The following is a 13,393-nucleotide window of genomic DNA, read 5'->3' as shown; positions in this document are numbered from 1 at the left end:
TAGAGCACTGGCCCTGGAGTCAGGAGTACCTGAGTTCAAATCCAGCCACAGAAACTTAATAATTACCTAGCTGTGTGTCCTTGGGCAAGTCACTTAACCCCATTTGCCTTGCAAAAACCTAAAAAAAAATTTCTATGACTGTTTTTTCATCCATTCTCCAATTATTGAGCATCCCTTTAAATCCTAATTCTTTTCTTTTTTCATTGAATACCCCTAAGGATGAAGATTGATGTACTTATAATTATCCCTCTCCCAAGAAGGAGGAGCTATCTTTTCTCTTAACTTAACCCCCCCCCCCTTGTTCCTTATTGCCTTCTTGAGTTTGTTGTATTTCTATGTCAAACTCATTTGTGCGTGTGTTTGTGTGTGTGTGTGTGTGTGTGTGTGTGTGTGTTCATTGAACCCTTTTTCGTCCATTTACTGTTCATCTTATGCTTGCTCCCTCAACCTCTTCTTCAGTGTTTGTGTAATTTTTTTCTCACATACTCACTTAAGGAGAAATATCAAATTTTACCCTGGATTTCCTTCATTTTACCCAAGTATATCCCTTCTCTTTCCCCTCTTATATCCCACAAAGTCCACCAGTCCACCCCCTTAATCATTGCCATGCCACTTCCACTCTCTACTCTTTTTCCTATTGTACACCTATGGTTCTGAAGAGTATTAATTTTCAGAATCAAGCTTAGCCCAATGCCTGACATATAACAGGTGTTTAATAAATGCTTATTGGTTTGTCTGATTTGGGGAACACTTGTTTTGTCTCCTATTAGAATGCTCACTTCTAATTACTCATATAATTTTATTTTTCTAGTTTCCTTTTAATCCTTCTGTTTATATTATAATGTTTCTACTTTGTTCTGACTTTTTAAAAATCAGAAATATTAAGTTTTTATTCCATAAACATCTATTTTTTCCCCATGTAAAAAACTTACTTAATTTTTCAGATATTCTTTCTTGTAAGCCTATCTGTATCTTTTGCCTTCTGGATCATTGTATTCCAAGAACTCTTATTTTGTCCTAGAAGCTGTCATGCTTTATATGATCTAAACTGTGGTTTCTTGATACTTTAAATCCTTCTTTCTGAATGCTCACGTTTTCTATTTGTTTGTTGTTTTTACAGGAGAGCTCTACATCTTAGCTATGACATTTCTGGGACTTATTTTGGGTTTTTTTTTCCTAAGGAAGCAATTGATAAATTCTATCCTTCATTTTGTCCTCTGATTCAAATAGAACCGAGTATTTTTTTGTTCATGATTCCTTGAAATATAATGTCCAGACTTTTTCTTTTTTAATCATGGCTTCCAGATAGTTCATTGAGTCTTAAATTATTTCTCCTTGACCTATTTTCTCTTTATTTTTTGATATCAGACATTTTCAACTTCTTTTTTCTTTATTTTTTAATCTTTTGTTTCTTTTTTTTTGTTTTAATATTTTTGCTTTCTCATGGAGGTAAGGATTCTCTTAGCTTTTAGGAAATCCATTTGCCTTCTGTTTTAATCGCTTGCTTTTTTTTTTTTTTAAGTTTTTGCAAGGCAATGGGGTTAAGTGGCTTGCCCAAGGCCACACAGCTAGGTAATTATTAAGTGTCTGAGGCCGGATTTGAACTCAGGTACTTCTGACTCCAGGGCCGGTGCTCTATCCACTGCGCCACACCTAGCCGCCCTGCTTCATTTTTTTTAGGTATTCATGTAGTTAGTCTTTGAGGAAAATCTATTTTTTGGCAGTTGTTATGACCTCCTATGCTGGAATTTGAGCCCTCTAGATTTACAGTAATTTTTTAATATTAATTGGTGTCATATTTGGTATACTAATCTCTTTGGCTTTAGGTTCCAATCCCTGATACTCTCTTGGGTTGAGTGTTTCACCTTCCTTGGTATAGCCTGAGTCTCTTGAATTCCTACACTGAATTCTGTCTCCTGGGGCTAGGTCCCCTTGGAACTTTAAGGATTGTCTTTTTGAGTTTTAAGAGAAAATAAGAAAAAACTCTAAACCATTGGGTTGTAACTGGGATCATAACTCTGGTTGCTACCATTCTTGGTGATTTCTAGGTTCACTGCTGGGGTTTCCAAACACTCTAGAGCTTTCTTAAGGAGCTCTCAGCTCTCACTGCTTCCTACTCTACAGAGCTCTTCACACTACCCATGTCTGATCCATCTATTATACTTGTGTCTGATCTATCTCTAGTTGGGTTGGAAGACTGGCAACTTCTTTGCCTTTGCTGGTGTTGGCTCTGCTGATGATCCATTTTCCTATTGCCTATAGATTTCTGAATGATTGGATGTTTTGATCATTGTTTAGTTTGGTCTGAATTTCTTTTTTTTGTTAGCATTAAGTATGGAGGAACTGAACTGTTTGCTTCAGTTTGGGCAGCCATCTTGCCAGATGTCCAATTTTGATGAAGTCTTAAATATTTTCCAAATACTTGAAAAAAAAGCTTACTTGGAAAGCCTTCCTCTAAAAGCCTTATTAGTGGGTTAGAAATATATTCTTTTTTAGTTTTTGCAAGGCAATGGGGTTAAGCTAGGTAATTATTAAATGTCTGAGGTCAAATTTGAACTCGGTACTCCTGACTCTAAGGCCGGTGCTGTGTCCACTGCGCCATCTAGCTGCCCCTTAGAAGTATATTCTTATTATAATAGTATTTATCCAAACTTGAGGTAAGAGTCTAAGTATCATAGTATGAAATACTAGTCCCTAAAGGAAAAAGTAATCAGGAATTATCTCATTTCACAAGAAGATTGTGTACAGTACTGCTTGATTCATCCTGAAACTTTATAAGGAAAGTTTTAGCAAGACTCTTGAATCATTTGGAACTCACAAATTATTAAGTAGGATTGCTTTTCCCAATGATGTATTAAAGAAAGGTAGAGATTGATAGATATTTAGAGCAGCTAGAGTGATAATATATGTAGTAATATGGAATGGGGGTGGAAAGGGAAAGTGGGAGAAGAATAGCATACTAAGAATTGTTACCTAAATTGATTTCATGGAATGTTTGTTTATATCACTTTAGGGCCAGGGACAATTAAGGTGGAAACAACTGTGACTTCAAGTTCATCAACAATTGGACAGTTCAGCAAACCATTTTCATTCTCTTCATCAGGGTCAGTACTGAAATTAAATTTTATGGCAACATTATGTTTTTATCAACTTTATAGATGACCTTTCTGAATTTTATAACTTTTTTTTACAAGTCTGAAAAATATCAGCCCCTTCTAGCTGATGACAATAAATATTAGTGGTTTAATGTGTTAGCATGGATATTTTTCCAATTTTAACTTAAATTTCTGTCTGCAATATCATAGCTTCATCAAGGATAGTTCCAAATTATTTTAGGAGAAGCTGTCATAAATTTTTAAGTTGAAATGCATTGTTTATTCTTCATTCCAGCAGCTGGTTACATGGTGGGCTAGACAGTTGAAATGGCTTTTCTAGATTACAAGTCCAACATCTTACAGCTTCCTAGGGAAGATGACAAAAGGCATGGCAGTTATTTTGAAGCCTTAGTTATTATATGCAGAATTTATTTTGTTAAATTTTTAGATTGCCTGATTATAAAAATTCACATTAGTTAAAAACAATTTGTTTCCTTGACTTCCTATACCACTCAAGATGAGCTTTTCCAACTTTTGAAATGAAGAGTTTTTATTTTTTTCTGGAAATTGGTTTCTGTAAATGCTAAACAAATTGTTGCAAGAATTCATGTTGAAGCCTGTGAAATCTCCTCAAGCATTCAGTTCCTTTCATAGACGGAATTATGATGGATGCCACTGATATAAAAGCCATGCAGATGCTTTGGTCTTGTATTCAGTTGTTTCTAAAAAGTCTCTTTTGACATTTTTTTGTTTAGTTGAGTTTATTGTTTTTAAGCTTGGTTTTGGGGAAGATTTTACTTTTGTAGTTGAAGTTAAAGTAACCAAATTCTTTTCTTGATTTTAATGTTTCTTGAGTAGGTTTTAAAGCTAACCAGTTAAAGTGAAGTATGAGAAAATTTTAAATTAGGGTTACAGGGAAGATTACATATTAAATGTAGGAGTATGTGACAGACCCTCAGTTTGTCTTTTACACTTTGTAGAGATAATTTGGAGCAATTACAAAGTTAAAACAGTTTTCAAAATATTCAAGTGCTTTTACAAATGCTGGTTAATCTTTCCCATCAGGAGATAATCATTACTATTCCTCCTCCCTCCCCCCCTCAGAAGCTAACAATAAACAGTAGATTGATTTCCAAGTTGTACAAATTAATAAAACCATCCAAAGAAATCAAATTATCAATATTATGGCCACCAAATTAATATTCCCCCAATAAATAAAACTTAGTGAAGATGACATTTATAAAAACTCTAAATACCACTGACTAGACAAAGCAGCTGTTTCTACAGATTTAGCCTACCAATATTATGCAACCATACCTAGATCGTAAGGAATATAGATGTAGTTATAAAGAATACAGAAAAATCCAAATCCTCACTAGAGCACCTTATTTGAATAGTTTCTTCCTATTGAAGTTAATATTTTAACTTCCTCCACAACTTTTTACAGCATTCTGCAGTGTTGAATTTGCATTTTGACTCTGGCAGCTTTGCTAATAGTATGTGATACAAGTGAATGGAAAGGAAAGGAAAAGAAAGATTAAAAGGAGTCAGATCTATCTCTGAACCAAACTTTGCAATCTGTAACTCAGAGTTCTACCAAATAAATAAGACTATCTCTTGTTTTTTTATACATGTACTTCATAGGTGGCAGAAGAACATCTTATTTGTGGTCAGGATCTTACTAATTCATGCTTTTAAATTGTATTTTGGTCTTATGTTCCTGGGGTAGAGAATAAAAGGTCCTTTACCCTATGGCTCCTACTTACTTTCCCAGCATGGTCCTTCCCTACCACCACTGTCCATGAATCACTGACTCAACCGAGCTTGATCGTCTTAAATCCTCCAAGTGCATCTGAGATTTTCATACTTCTACAGCTTCACTAGTATCATTTCCCTTTACTACCCTTAGACTTGTTTACCTCTCCCCCCACCTGTCCCCACCTGTTCCAGTCCTACCTAGTTTTCATGTTCCAGTTTAGGTACTAATACCATGAAGCCTTGCCCCATTAGCTCAGCTATCAGTGTATCTCATTTTCCATTGAACCCTTGTAGCCTTCACTGACTTTGTTTTTCCTATTAAATTATGAGCATCTTAAAGATTGAGATCATGTCTTAGGTTTCTTTGTATCCCTCACAGCATCTCCAACACATATTAGATTGTAGGTGCTTAATAAATATTCGGTGATTAAGTTAATAAAAATATTTAGATGGGGGAAGGTATATTAAGTTTTTTCACCTTTTTTCTTTTTTTTTTTCATTCGCTAGGACTGGCTTTAATTTTGGAGTAATAACATCAGCACCACCCTCTACCTTCACTGTCTCACAAGGTAAAAAAAATTTTGTGAATTGTGAAAGTTACACTTTGTGTCTCCCCTAAACACTGATTCCTTTTCTTCTTTACATGTATTGCTTTTCTCTATATGCTGCCATGTCCCTTGTTAAAATACCAATAACAAGACAGTTATTATTAATGCCATAATCATTAATATAATAGTACTTTAATATTTTGAAAAGTCTGATTTTAAATATTATATTCAGTCCATCAAATGCTGAGCTATAAATTGTGGTCCTTTCTCATATCATGAGTTTCCAGGACCAAAAAACATTCTCATCTCCTAGCGGAGCCTCTCTACACTTAACTGGGCTGTTTCTAGGCCCTTATTCAAAGTCTTCTTCCCTTGGTAACACTTTCTAATGTTTATATTCTACTCATCTAGATTTTGAGAGCTATGGATGACTCTTCATACTACTGCAGCTTCACTAGTATCATTGTTTTTTAATATCAATAATTAATCTGAGAAAATGCTGAATTTAATATGAAAGAGAATGGAATGAGGTCTATTCACTGAATAAGAATAAATGTGGTTAGAAATTCTGATATATTTAGAGTGAAGGACAAAAGTTATAATGCTTTATGCAATGAAATCAATTTAAATATAAATAATCAATAAGCAAGTTAGTTTAAGTTTTTAATAAAATCTTTAATAATAAAAAATAAAATGCTTGACTTATACTGATTAATGCAAAGAATTTGACTGCCTAATGTCTTAATTAAAAGTAATTAATGGGCTGCTAGGTGGCGCAGTGGATAGAGCACCGGCCCTGGAGTCAGGGGGACCTGAGTTCAAATCCAGCCTCAGACACTTAATAATTACCTGTGTGGCCTTGGGCAAGCCACTTAACCCCATTTGCCTTGCAAAAAAAAAAGTAATTAAAATTATTTGCTTCTGGAATATCAAGTCTAGTGTATTAACATGAAAGCCATTCAGTTGAAAATTTCTGTATTCCATTCATCTTTTATGTCAGCACATCTAAATCTACATTTTTTAATGTAAAGATTTTATGCCTTGTAATAAACACAGTACTGTGAAAGGGGAAGGTCCAGTTCTATTTTTTTCTTAATGTCATCTTAGTGATTCCCTTGGGTACATCAATCCTTTCTTCTAAAGGTTTATTTGATCAAAATCTGGCTACCTCAAAAGAATCTCAATGTACTTTTTTAATTCTTTATATTAAGCATATTTCCTGTTGACAAAATGACTGCCATTCTTTCATGAGTAAAATTTTTCTTTATGATAAAACTATTTCGAGTTTTACCAACTCGTAGTAACAATATTTTTTGTTGCAGTAGTAAATGTTTAGCTTTTCTCTTAGATGTTAAATTAAGATCCTCATCTTTATCTTGAGTCTGGTCTTTGGCCTGTCAATTATGCCTTTAAAAGTAACCTTTAAACTATTGAAATAGTTCATCCTGAATTAAGAACTGAAAATAATTTCAATGCACATTTTCCTAAAACAGCAGAATGACCTTAAAAGTGGTGGTGACACAAGATAGATAGATGAACTTTTTTTCTTCTTCTTTTTAATTTCAACATTCATTTTTATAAGATTTTGAATTTCAAATTTTTCTCCCTCCCCAAGACAGCATTCAATCTGATGTAGGTTATACATGTACAATCTTAGATGAACTTTTTCTACTCAGTAGTAAAAAAAATATATATATATATATACATATATATATATATATTTTTACAATTTACTATTGGAAAAGTACATAATGCAATACAAAGTATATTGTTACTGAAAATCACCTACACTTTTGGGGTAAAGTCTTATACAAGCTAAATGTCCTCCTTGCACTATAATTAATAGTTATAAAATATTCAACATTGAATATTCTAGAGATGCCTTTGTTATGGCAACTTGTGAGTAAAAATTACCTAGAATTAAGTTTATAAGGACATAAATTCGTTCGTTCTGCTCTACAATAAAACTACTTTTGTAACTAAAACCATCCCTTTCATTTTTTTTTTGCAAGTGAACTTTAATTTATTATTACCATCCCTTTCATTTTGAAGGGATGGTAGAGATATAGACTTAGAGGATAGTTTAATGAAGATGTGATAATTTTGTATAATTTGTTTTCCAATTTTCTTTTGTCTCAATGTAGTGACAGCAGCCACACCTAAAGAGCCAAACCTGTATGATACATTTTCATTTAATTCAGGGATCTTGCCAACAGCCAGCACCACTGGAGCAGCATTCACCTCTTCTGGAGATGTGGCCCCATCTAATAAGCCAGCAGCAGCAGCAGCAACAGCAGCAGCAGCAGCAACTGTTATGGCAGCCACTTCCACAACATCTAGCAAGCCTGATGCGCCTCCCCTAAAGCTGGGCGAGAATCTGTTTCCAAATTCCTTGGCTGGAGAAACTTTAGGGAGTTTCTCAGGACTGAGAGTTGGCCAGGCAGATGATAATGCAAAAACCTCCAGTAAGACTTCATCCATAAACTTATCTAGTGTACAGCCTGCTAAGATACCAACTATGACTTCAGAATTTAACTTCAGCAGCTCTTCCCTCCTAGGGAAACCCTCAGATGCTCCTGTTACCTCAGTTGTGACCACTGCGACAGTAACAGCATCGGTCAGCACAGTTCCTAGCAGCACTGTGAGTAGTTTATTTGGTGGCCTTCAGCTCAGCAGCTCAGGAGCCTCAGGGGCTCTGAATCTCGGTGGGACCTCTATGAGTGGCAGCAAATCCACCTTTTCATTTGGACAGACTGGCAGTGCAATGTCCCTGTCTTCAGCAACACCCATTCCAGCCACCGCCACCCCTACCACCCTCCCTGTGTCAGCAGCCCCATTGTCATTCAGTAATCTCTTGAGTTCACCCTCTGCTTCTGTCCTTCCTGGTTCCCCTGGCAAAAGCACAGTAGATGCCAAATCATTGGCATCTTTGTCAGAGAAATCAGGGGACAGTGAAGTACCAGCTTCCTCCATGCCTGTACTTGCAGACCGGCAGCAGCAGCCACCGTCTGACCAGCCTCCAGCCCCAGAGACACCTCTGGAGATGGTTAAAAAGGAATCTACCCTACTGCCACCTGTAGTAGGGGATTCCAGTGCTTCTACAGCCAGCACAGCTAGTCCTGGCTCAGGGGTACCTTCCACAGAAGCCAGTGGGGCAGCCACAGGTGTTCCTGACACTGAAGCAAAAGCTGAGGCTTCTTCTGTGTCCACCTTGTCAGTGCCTGAACAAAGTACAACGACAGCAGTCTCTGCCTCAAGTGTGACCCAAGGGGCAGTAGGATCTCCTGGTGCTCCACCTCCCTCCAGCAGTGCAACTTCTCTGGCCCCTAGTCCAGCTGGGTTTGGGGCTGCCACTGCAGGAGCACCTGTGTTCTCACCAACGCCTTCTACCAGCTCCACAGGTTCTGCTTTCAGCCAGCCAGCCAGTGATGCCACTTCTACCCCTTCTACTGCTTCTGTGTTTGGACAAGTCCCCTCAGCACCTTCCCTATTTGGGCAGCAGACAGGCAGTACTGCTACTACCACAACAGCCACACCCCAAGTTTCCAGCCCTGGATTTGGGAGTCCAGCTTTTGGCACCCCTCCCACAGGGGGTTTTGGGCAAGCAGCCTTTGGACAGGCACCTGCCTTTGGACAGCCTGTGAGCAGCTCCTCAAGTGGATTTTCATTCAGTCAGAGCAGTTTTGGCTCAGTACCTGCCTTTGGGCAACCTGCTTCATCTACTACAGCAGTCAGCAGTGGGAATGTCTTTGGCGCTTCCTCCAGCACCAATAGTGCTAGTTCCTTCTCTTTTGGGCAATCTTCTGCCAGTACTGGCAGCAGTCTTTTCGGGCAGAGCAACCCTCCGGCCTTTGGGCAGAGCACAGGCTTTGGCCAAGGAAGCTCTGTGTTTGGTGGTGCTGCAGCCACCACAACTGCCTCATCATCCTCTGGCTTCAGCTTTTGCCAGGCTTCAGGTAAGACTCTAACCGAGAAAACAGAACCAGGTGGGGCCCTGTGGAACTGCAAGTTTCAGTTATGTTTTTAATTTAACAAGGATTTAACATTATTATTATTATTATTATTATTATTATTATTATTATTATTATTAATTATTATTATTACTTAACTTTATTCCTCCCTATTCTTTGACAACTCCATCATTACTAATTCAACAACTTCGCATTCCATTGAGTATCTGAGAGCCATAAGCAACAAGCAAGGGTTATTTCATGTATAATTATTGCAGGCAAATACATGACCCTAGAATTTTGGAGCTGGAGGGAACTGCATGGTGAGAACCCTGAAACCTTGGAAGTTTTTCACAGACACTAGAACAAGGGTGGGGAATCTTTGTTCTGCCAAGGACCATTTAGCTATTTATAACATTATTTGTAGGCCATACCAAATTATTAACTTAGAAATTAACCTGTTCCTTTTTGAGCAAACATGTAATTAATTGGCCTCCAAAAGCTTCTAGATTTATTAAATTTCAAATCCCACCTATGGTTTCCATGGCAGTGCCAGATCAGCTGATAAAACAGGCTTTATACAAAGCAGGCTGCTCTAGAGGGAAGAGACCTTAGATCTAGTCCAACCTCTTTTTTTTTTTAAGGTAAAAATAACTCCCCAAGATCACAGAAGTAGTTTTGTGCCTTAGAAGTACAAAGGATTCACTGAGAACCTTAAAACTCAGTCCCAAGAATCTTGACTCTTAATGCTTCTCATTATGTAGACTGCTCCCTGGCAGAATTTCTAGTGTTTTTCTGATGGATGAAGGTTTTTGTCATTGGTTTTCTTTGACTACTTTTTTACTGTTTTTGAAAGTGAAACTTAGCACTTCACTGTTCATTTATAAAATATCAAATTATGTGATATTTTTATATTTTGAAAGTCACCAGGACCTTGAAAATAGTTAACCAATTTTGTGTTCTTTTGATTTGAAAGATCATGGGGTCATGGTTCATACATCTGTAGTTTCCTCAGAGGTCATTTAATTGTACACACCCTTGTTTTTTCAGAGGATGAAACTGAGAACCAAGGGCACACAGGTAGTATTCAAGGCAATGAATTTAGTTCCTCTGACTCCTGTGAATGGTGGTTCATTTATCAGTAGGTCATGTGAATACTTTCCATCTGGTTTTTGTTTTTGTTTTTTTTGTTTTGTTTTGTTTTGGTTTGGTTTTTTGCTAGTCAAGTTCAATAATAGGTATTCATGGTAGAGTAGAAAGAATGGGTCCTACACCTTAAAGTCATAAGTCCTCAAATTAAAACCACTATCTCTCAGAATTATCTCACACAGATCACTTGGCCTCTTGCCTCCTTATCTGAAAAATAAAGAATTTGAACTAAATTCCCTCTATTTCTGGCATTCTGAGTGATTCTGTAGGTCTAAGGGAATAATACTTTGTCTTGAGAATATCCACTTCTGTTCTCTAAAAGCTTCCTTCCTGACTGATTGATTGGAAGTATGACAAGAATGCCCCAGTCAAGAAAGCGAAGGAAGTAGAGCCTTTATAAGATTCTCCAAGGCAGCTAGGTGGCGTAGTGGATAAAGCACCAGCCTTGGAGTCAGGAGTACCTGGGTTCAAATCTGGTCTCAGACACTTAATAATTACCTAGCTGTGTGGCCTTGGGCAAGCCACTTAACCCCATTTGCCTTGCAAAAAAAAAAAACCTAAAAAAAAGATTCTCCAGAGATTGTACTTCTGAAGACTAGAAGCCGATCTAGAGATACTTCTCAAGTCTCTCCTCCATTCAACCAAAATCTCCAAAGAAAGAAACTCCTTTTGCTGCCTTTCTTTCTTCTTTTGCCTTCTTTTCTTCCTCCTTCATCTTCTTTTTCCCTCCCTTCTTTCTTCCTTGTTTTCCTTCTTCCTTTCCCTGTTCCTCTTCCTCTTGCTTCCTCTTCTTCTCCCCTTCCCTCCCTCCCATTTTACTTCCCTTCTTCTCTGCCTACTTCTCCAACTTCTTCCCTTCCTCTCACCTTCTTTTCCTTTCAGTGTCAAAGCTCCTAGATGATACAAATTAGACCTCTGGAGAACAAGTGATCACAGACCATAAGAATACTGATCACACTTTTGTTTTACAGGTTTTGGTTCCAGTAATACTGGTTCTGTGTTTGGTCAAGCTGCAGGGAGTGGAGGCACAGTCTTTGGCCAGGTAGAGTCATAATGAGCTTGTTGGTATTGGGGTGTGGGGGTTTGTTTTCAAGTATTTTACTGGGGCTCAGTAATGTTACATATGATTCCTTCATACCCCTTAAACCTTCCTAAATGCCCTTACTTTATCTTGCAAATACCAATGCACTAAATAATTGTTAAGTCTTTTCTCACATTTTGAAGTCTACAGAGCTCTTTCACCATTACAACGTTGTGATATACAAATCCAAGTAGTATTTTCCCCATTTTATATATATGTAAGCTGAGAGTCAGACAAGTAAAATGACAGTGTTGACCAGTAAATGACAACTGGGATTTGAACACCACTCTCTGGATTCAGGTCCTACTCTCTTTCTACTGCCCCATTCAGGAATCATTGATTAAGCCCCTACTCTATGCCAGACACTGTGCTAAGCAGAGGCATGCAGATATAAATGAGAGAAACTTACAGTCTTAAGAGAAGACTCAAAAAGACACTGAAAAGGGCATTTGAGCATCAGGATACTTGTTTTGGAACATGATAAAAAGTTCCGAAGGAGTCCAAAAACAATTGTGGGAGAGGGTGGATGGCTGGAGTTCCTGCCCTCCATTCAGAGGGTCTGCTCAGAGAGGCTACTGATGAGATTCAATCTTGCAGCATAACTAGAATTTCCAGGGATGAAGAAAAGTATGTGGAGGGGTCCAAAGAAGGTCACAAACTGGAGCTGTTGGGAAATGAGGAATTTAGACCATCTCCATCCCTGTGGAATTCCCTCAAGAATCTTAGGGGTGGATCCCAAATTCCAGTTTATTTCAATCTTTTGCTGCTCCCAGGTTCTTTTTGGAGAGGACAGCCTCTCTAATTTAATGCCTCATCTATCCCTTGCTGGCAGCTGTGGGAGACTAAGTCATTGTTACTGAGCTGACCTTCCTTCCAAAAGACTTCTTAACCTGTTTAAATGTGACTCTGGCCCTTTAAATATTGGGATAGGCAGAGGATAATGTAAGTAGAAGGAAAGGTAAGAAATTGTAGGTATCTTGGGAGTTTGGGACTTATTTTCAAAAGGAGGCATTTCTCCTTCAGTGCTGTGCTGTTCCCCAGACTGTATTCATCTCAATGCTTGTTAAAGGTATGAAACTAAGGGGTCCCCCCCCCCCCCCCATGATAGAGGCTTTCCATTGTAATGATCCTTTCAATGGATGGGGACATTTTCACTTCAGGTAGAAAGGACACTATTAATGAACCTGCAATACCGAAGCTACTTTTTACTTGGTGAGATTCTTCAGGCATTCTGATGCTTTACTCCCCAAACATAGCAAAACAGAGGATTTTCCTTTACTGAGCCAGAGAACTTGATAGCACATCATACTCAGGTAGTCATGCTACCTTGAGCTATTAATGCTCAGGAGGCTGGGTTCCATCACTAAGCAGGAAAACAAGAACATCTGGTGAACAGGGTAATGAAAAGTCAGGCAGACTGATGAAAAAAGCATTTGATCCAAAGCATGTTCTCAGTTTACTTTCATTTTCTTGATGGGCAACAGACCAGCCAAATCTATGTTTGTATCTACTCTTGAGTAGGTTTCCATGTATTCTGACTACTCCCCACTGCATCACATAAAGGAAATAATCCTGATTTGTCCTTTAGCAATTTTCTGCTTTGGATAATATGGAATTATAGATTTTGATCTAGAACTGGACAGGTTGTGTCTAATCCCCTCATCTTATGGATGAGGAAACTAAGGTCCAGGGAAAGGAGGTGATTTGTGGGCTCAGCTCAGAGAAATGAGGGATTTAGAGTGGGAGGGGCTCTTATGGGTTCTTCCATTCCCACTCCGCCTTTCCATCTTTTTACCAGCTAGAAAACTGAGA

The 13,393-nt window shown here is 37.9% G+C and overlaps 1 protein-coding gene across 2 annotated transcripts in view; it reads left to right on the top strand.

Moving 5' to 3' along the window:
* Positions 1–13,393, top strand: part of NUP214 (nucleoporin 214) — a 110,011-nt gene that overhangs the window by 76,987 nt on the left and 19,631 nt on the right. For both annotated transcript variants that reach the window (XM_074210899.1, XM_074210898.1), the window contains exons 27-30: positions 3,014–3,104; positions 5,361–5,422; positions 7,546–9,357; positions 11,472–11,542. In XM_074210899.1, coding sequence (XP_074067000.1) covers positions 3,014–3,104; positions 5,361–5,422; positions 7,546–9,357; positions 11,472–11,542 — 2,036 coding nt within the window. The remainder of the gene's footprint in view (positions 1–3,013; positions 3,105–5,360; positions 5,423–7,545; positions 9,358–11,471; positions 11,543–13,393) is intronic.

The sequence above is a fragment of the Macrotis lagotis genome, chromosome 1 (assembly GCF_037893015.1).
Source record: "Macrotis lagotis isolate mMagLag1 chromosome 1, bilby.v1.9.chrom.fasta, whole genome shotgun sequence".
Classification (NCBI taxonomy): Eukaryota; Metazoa; Chordata; class Mammalia; order Peramelemorphia; family Peramelidae; genus Macrotis; species Macrotis lagotis.
This window is presented reverse-complemented; position numbering and strand designations above follow the sequence as displayed.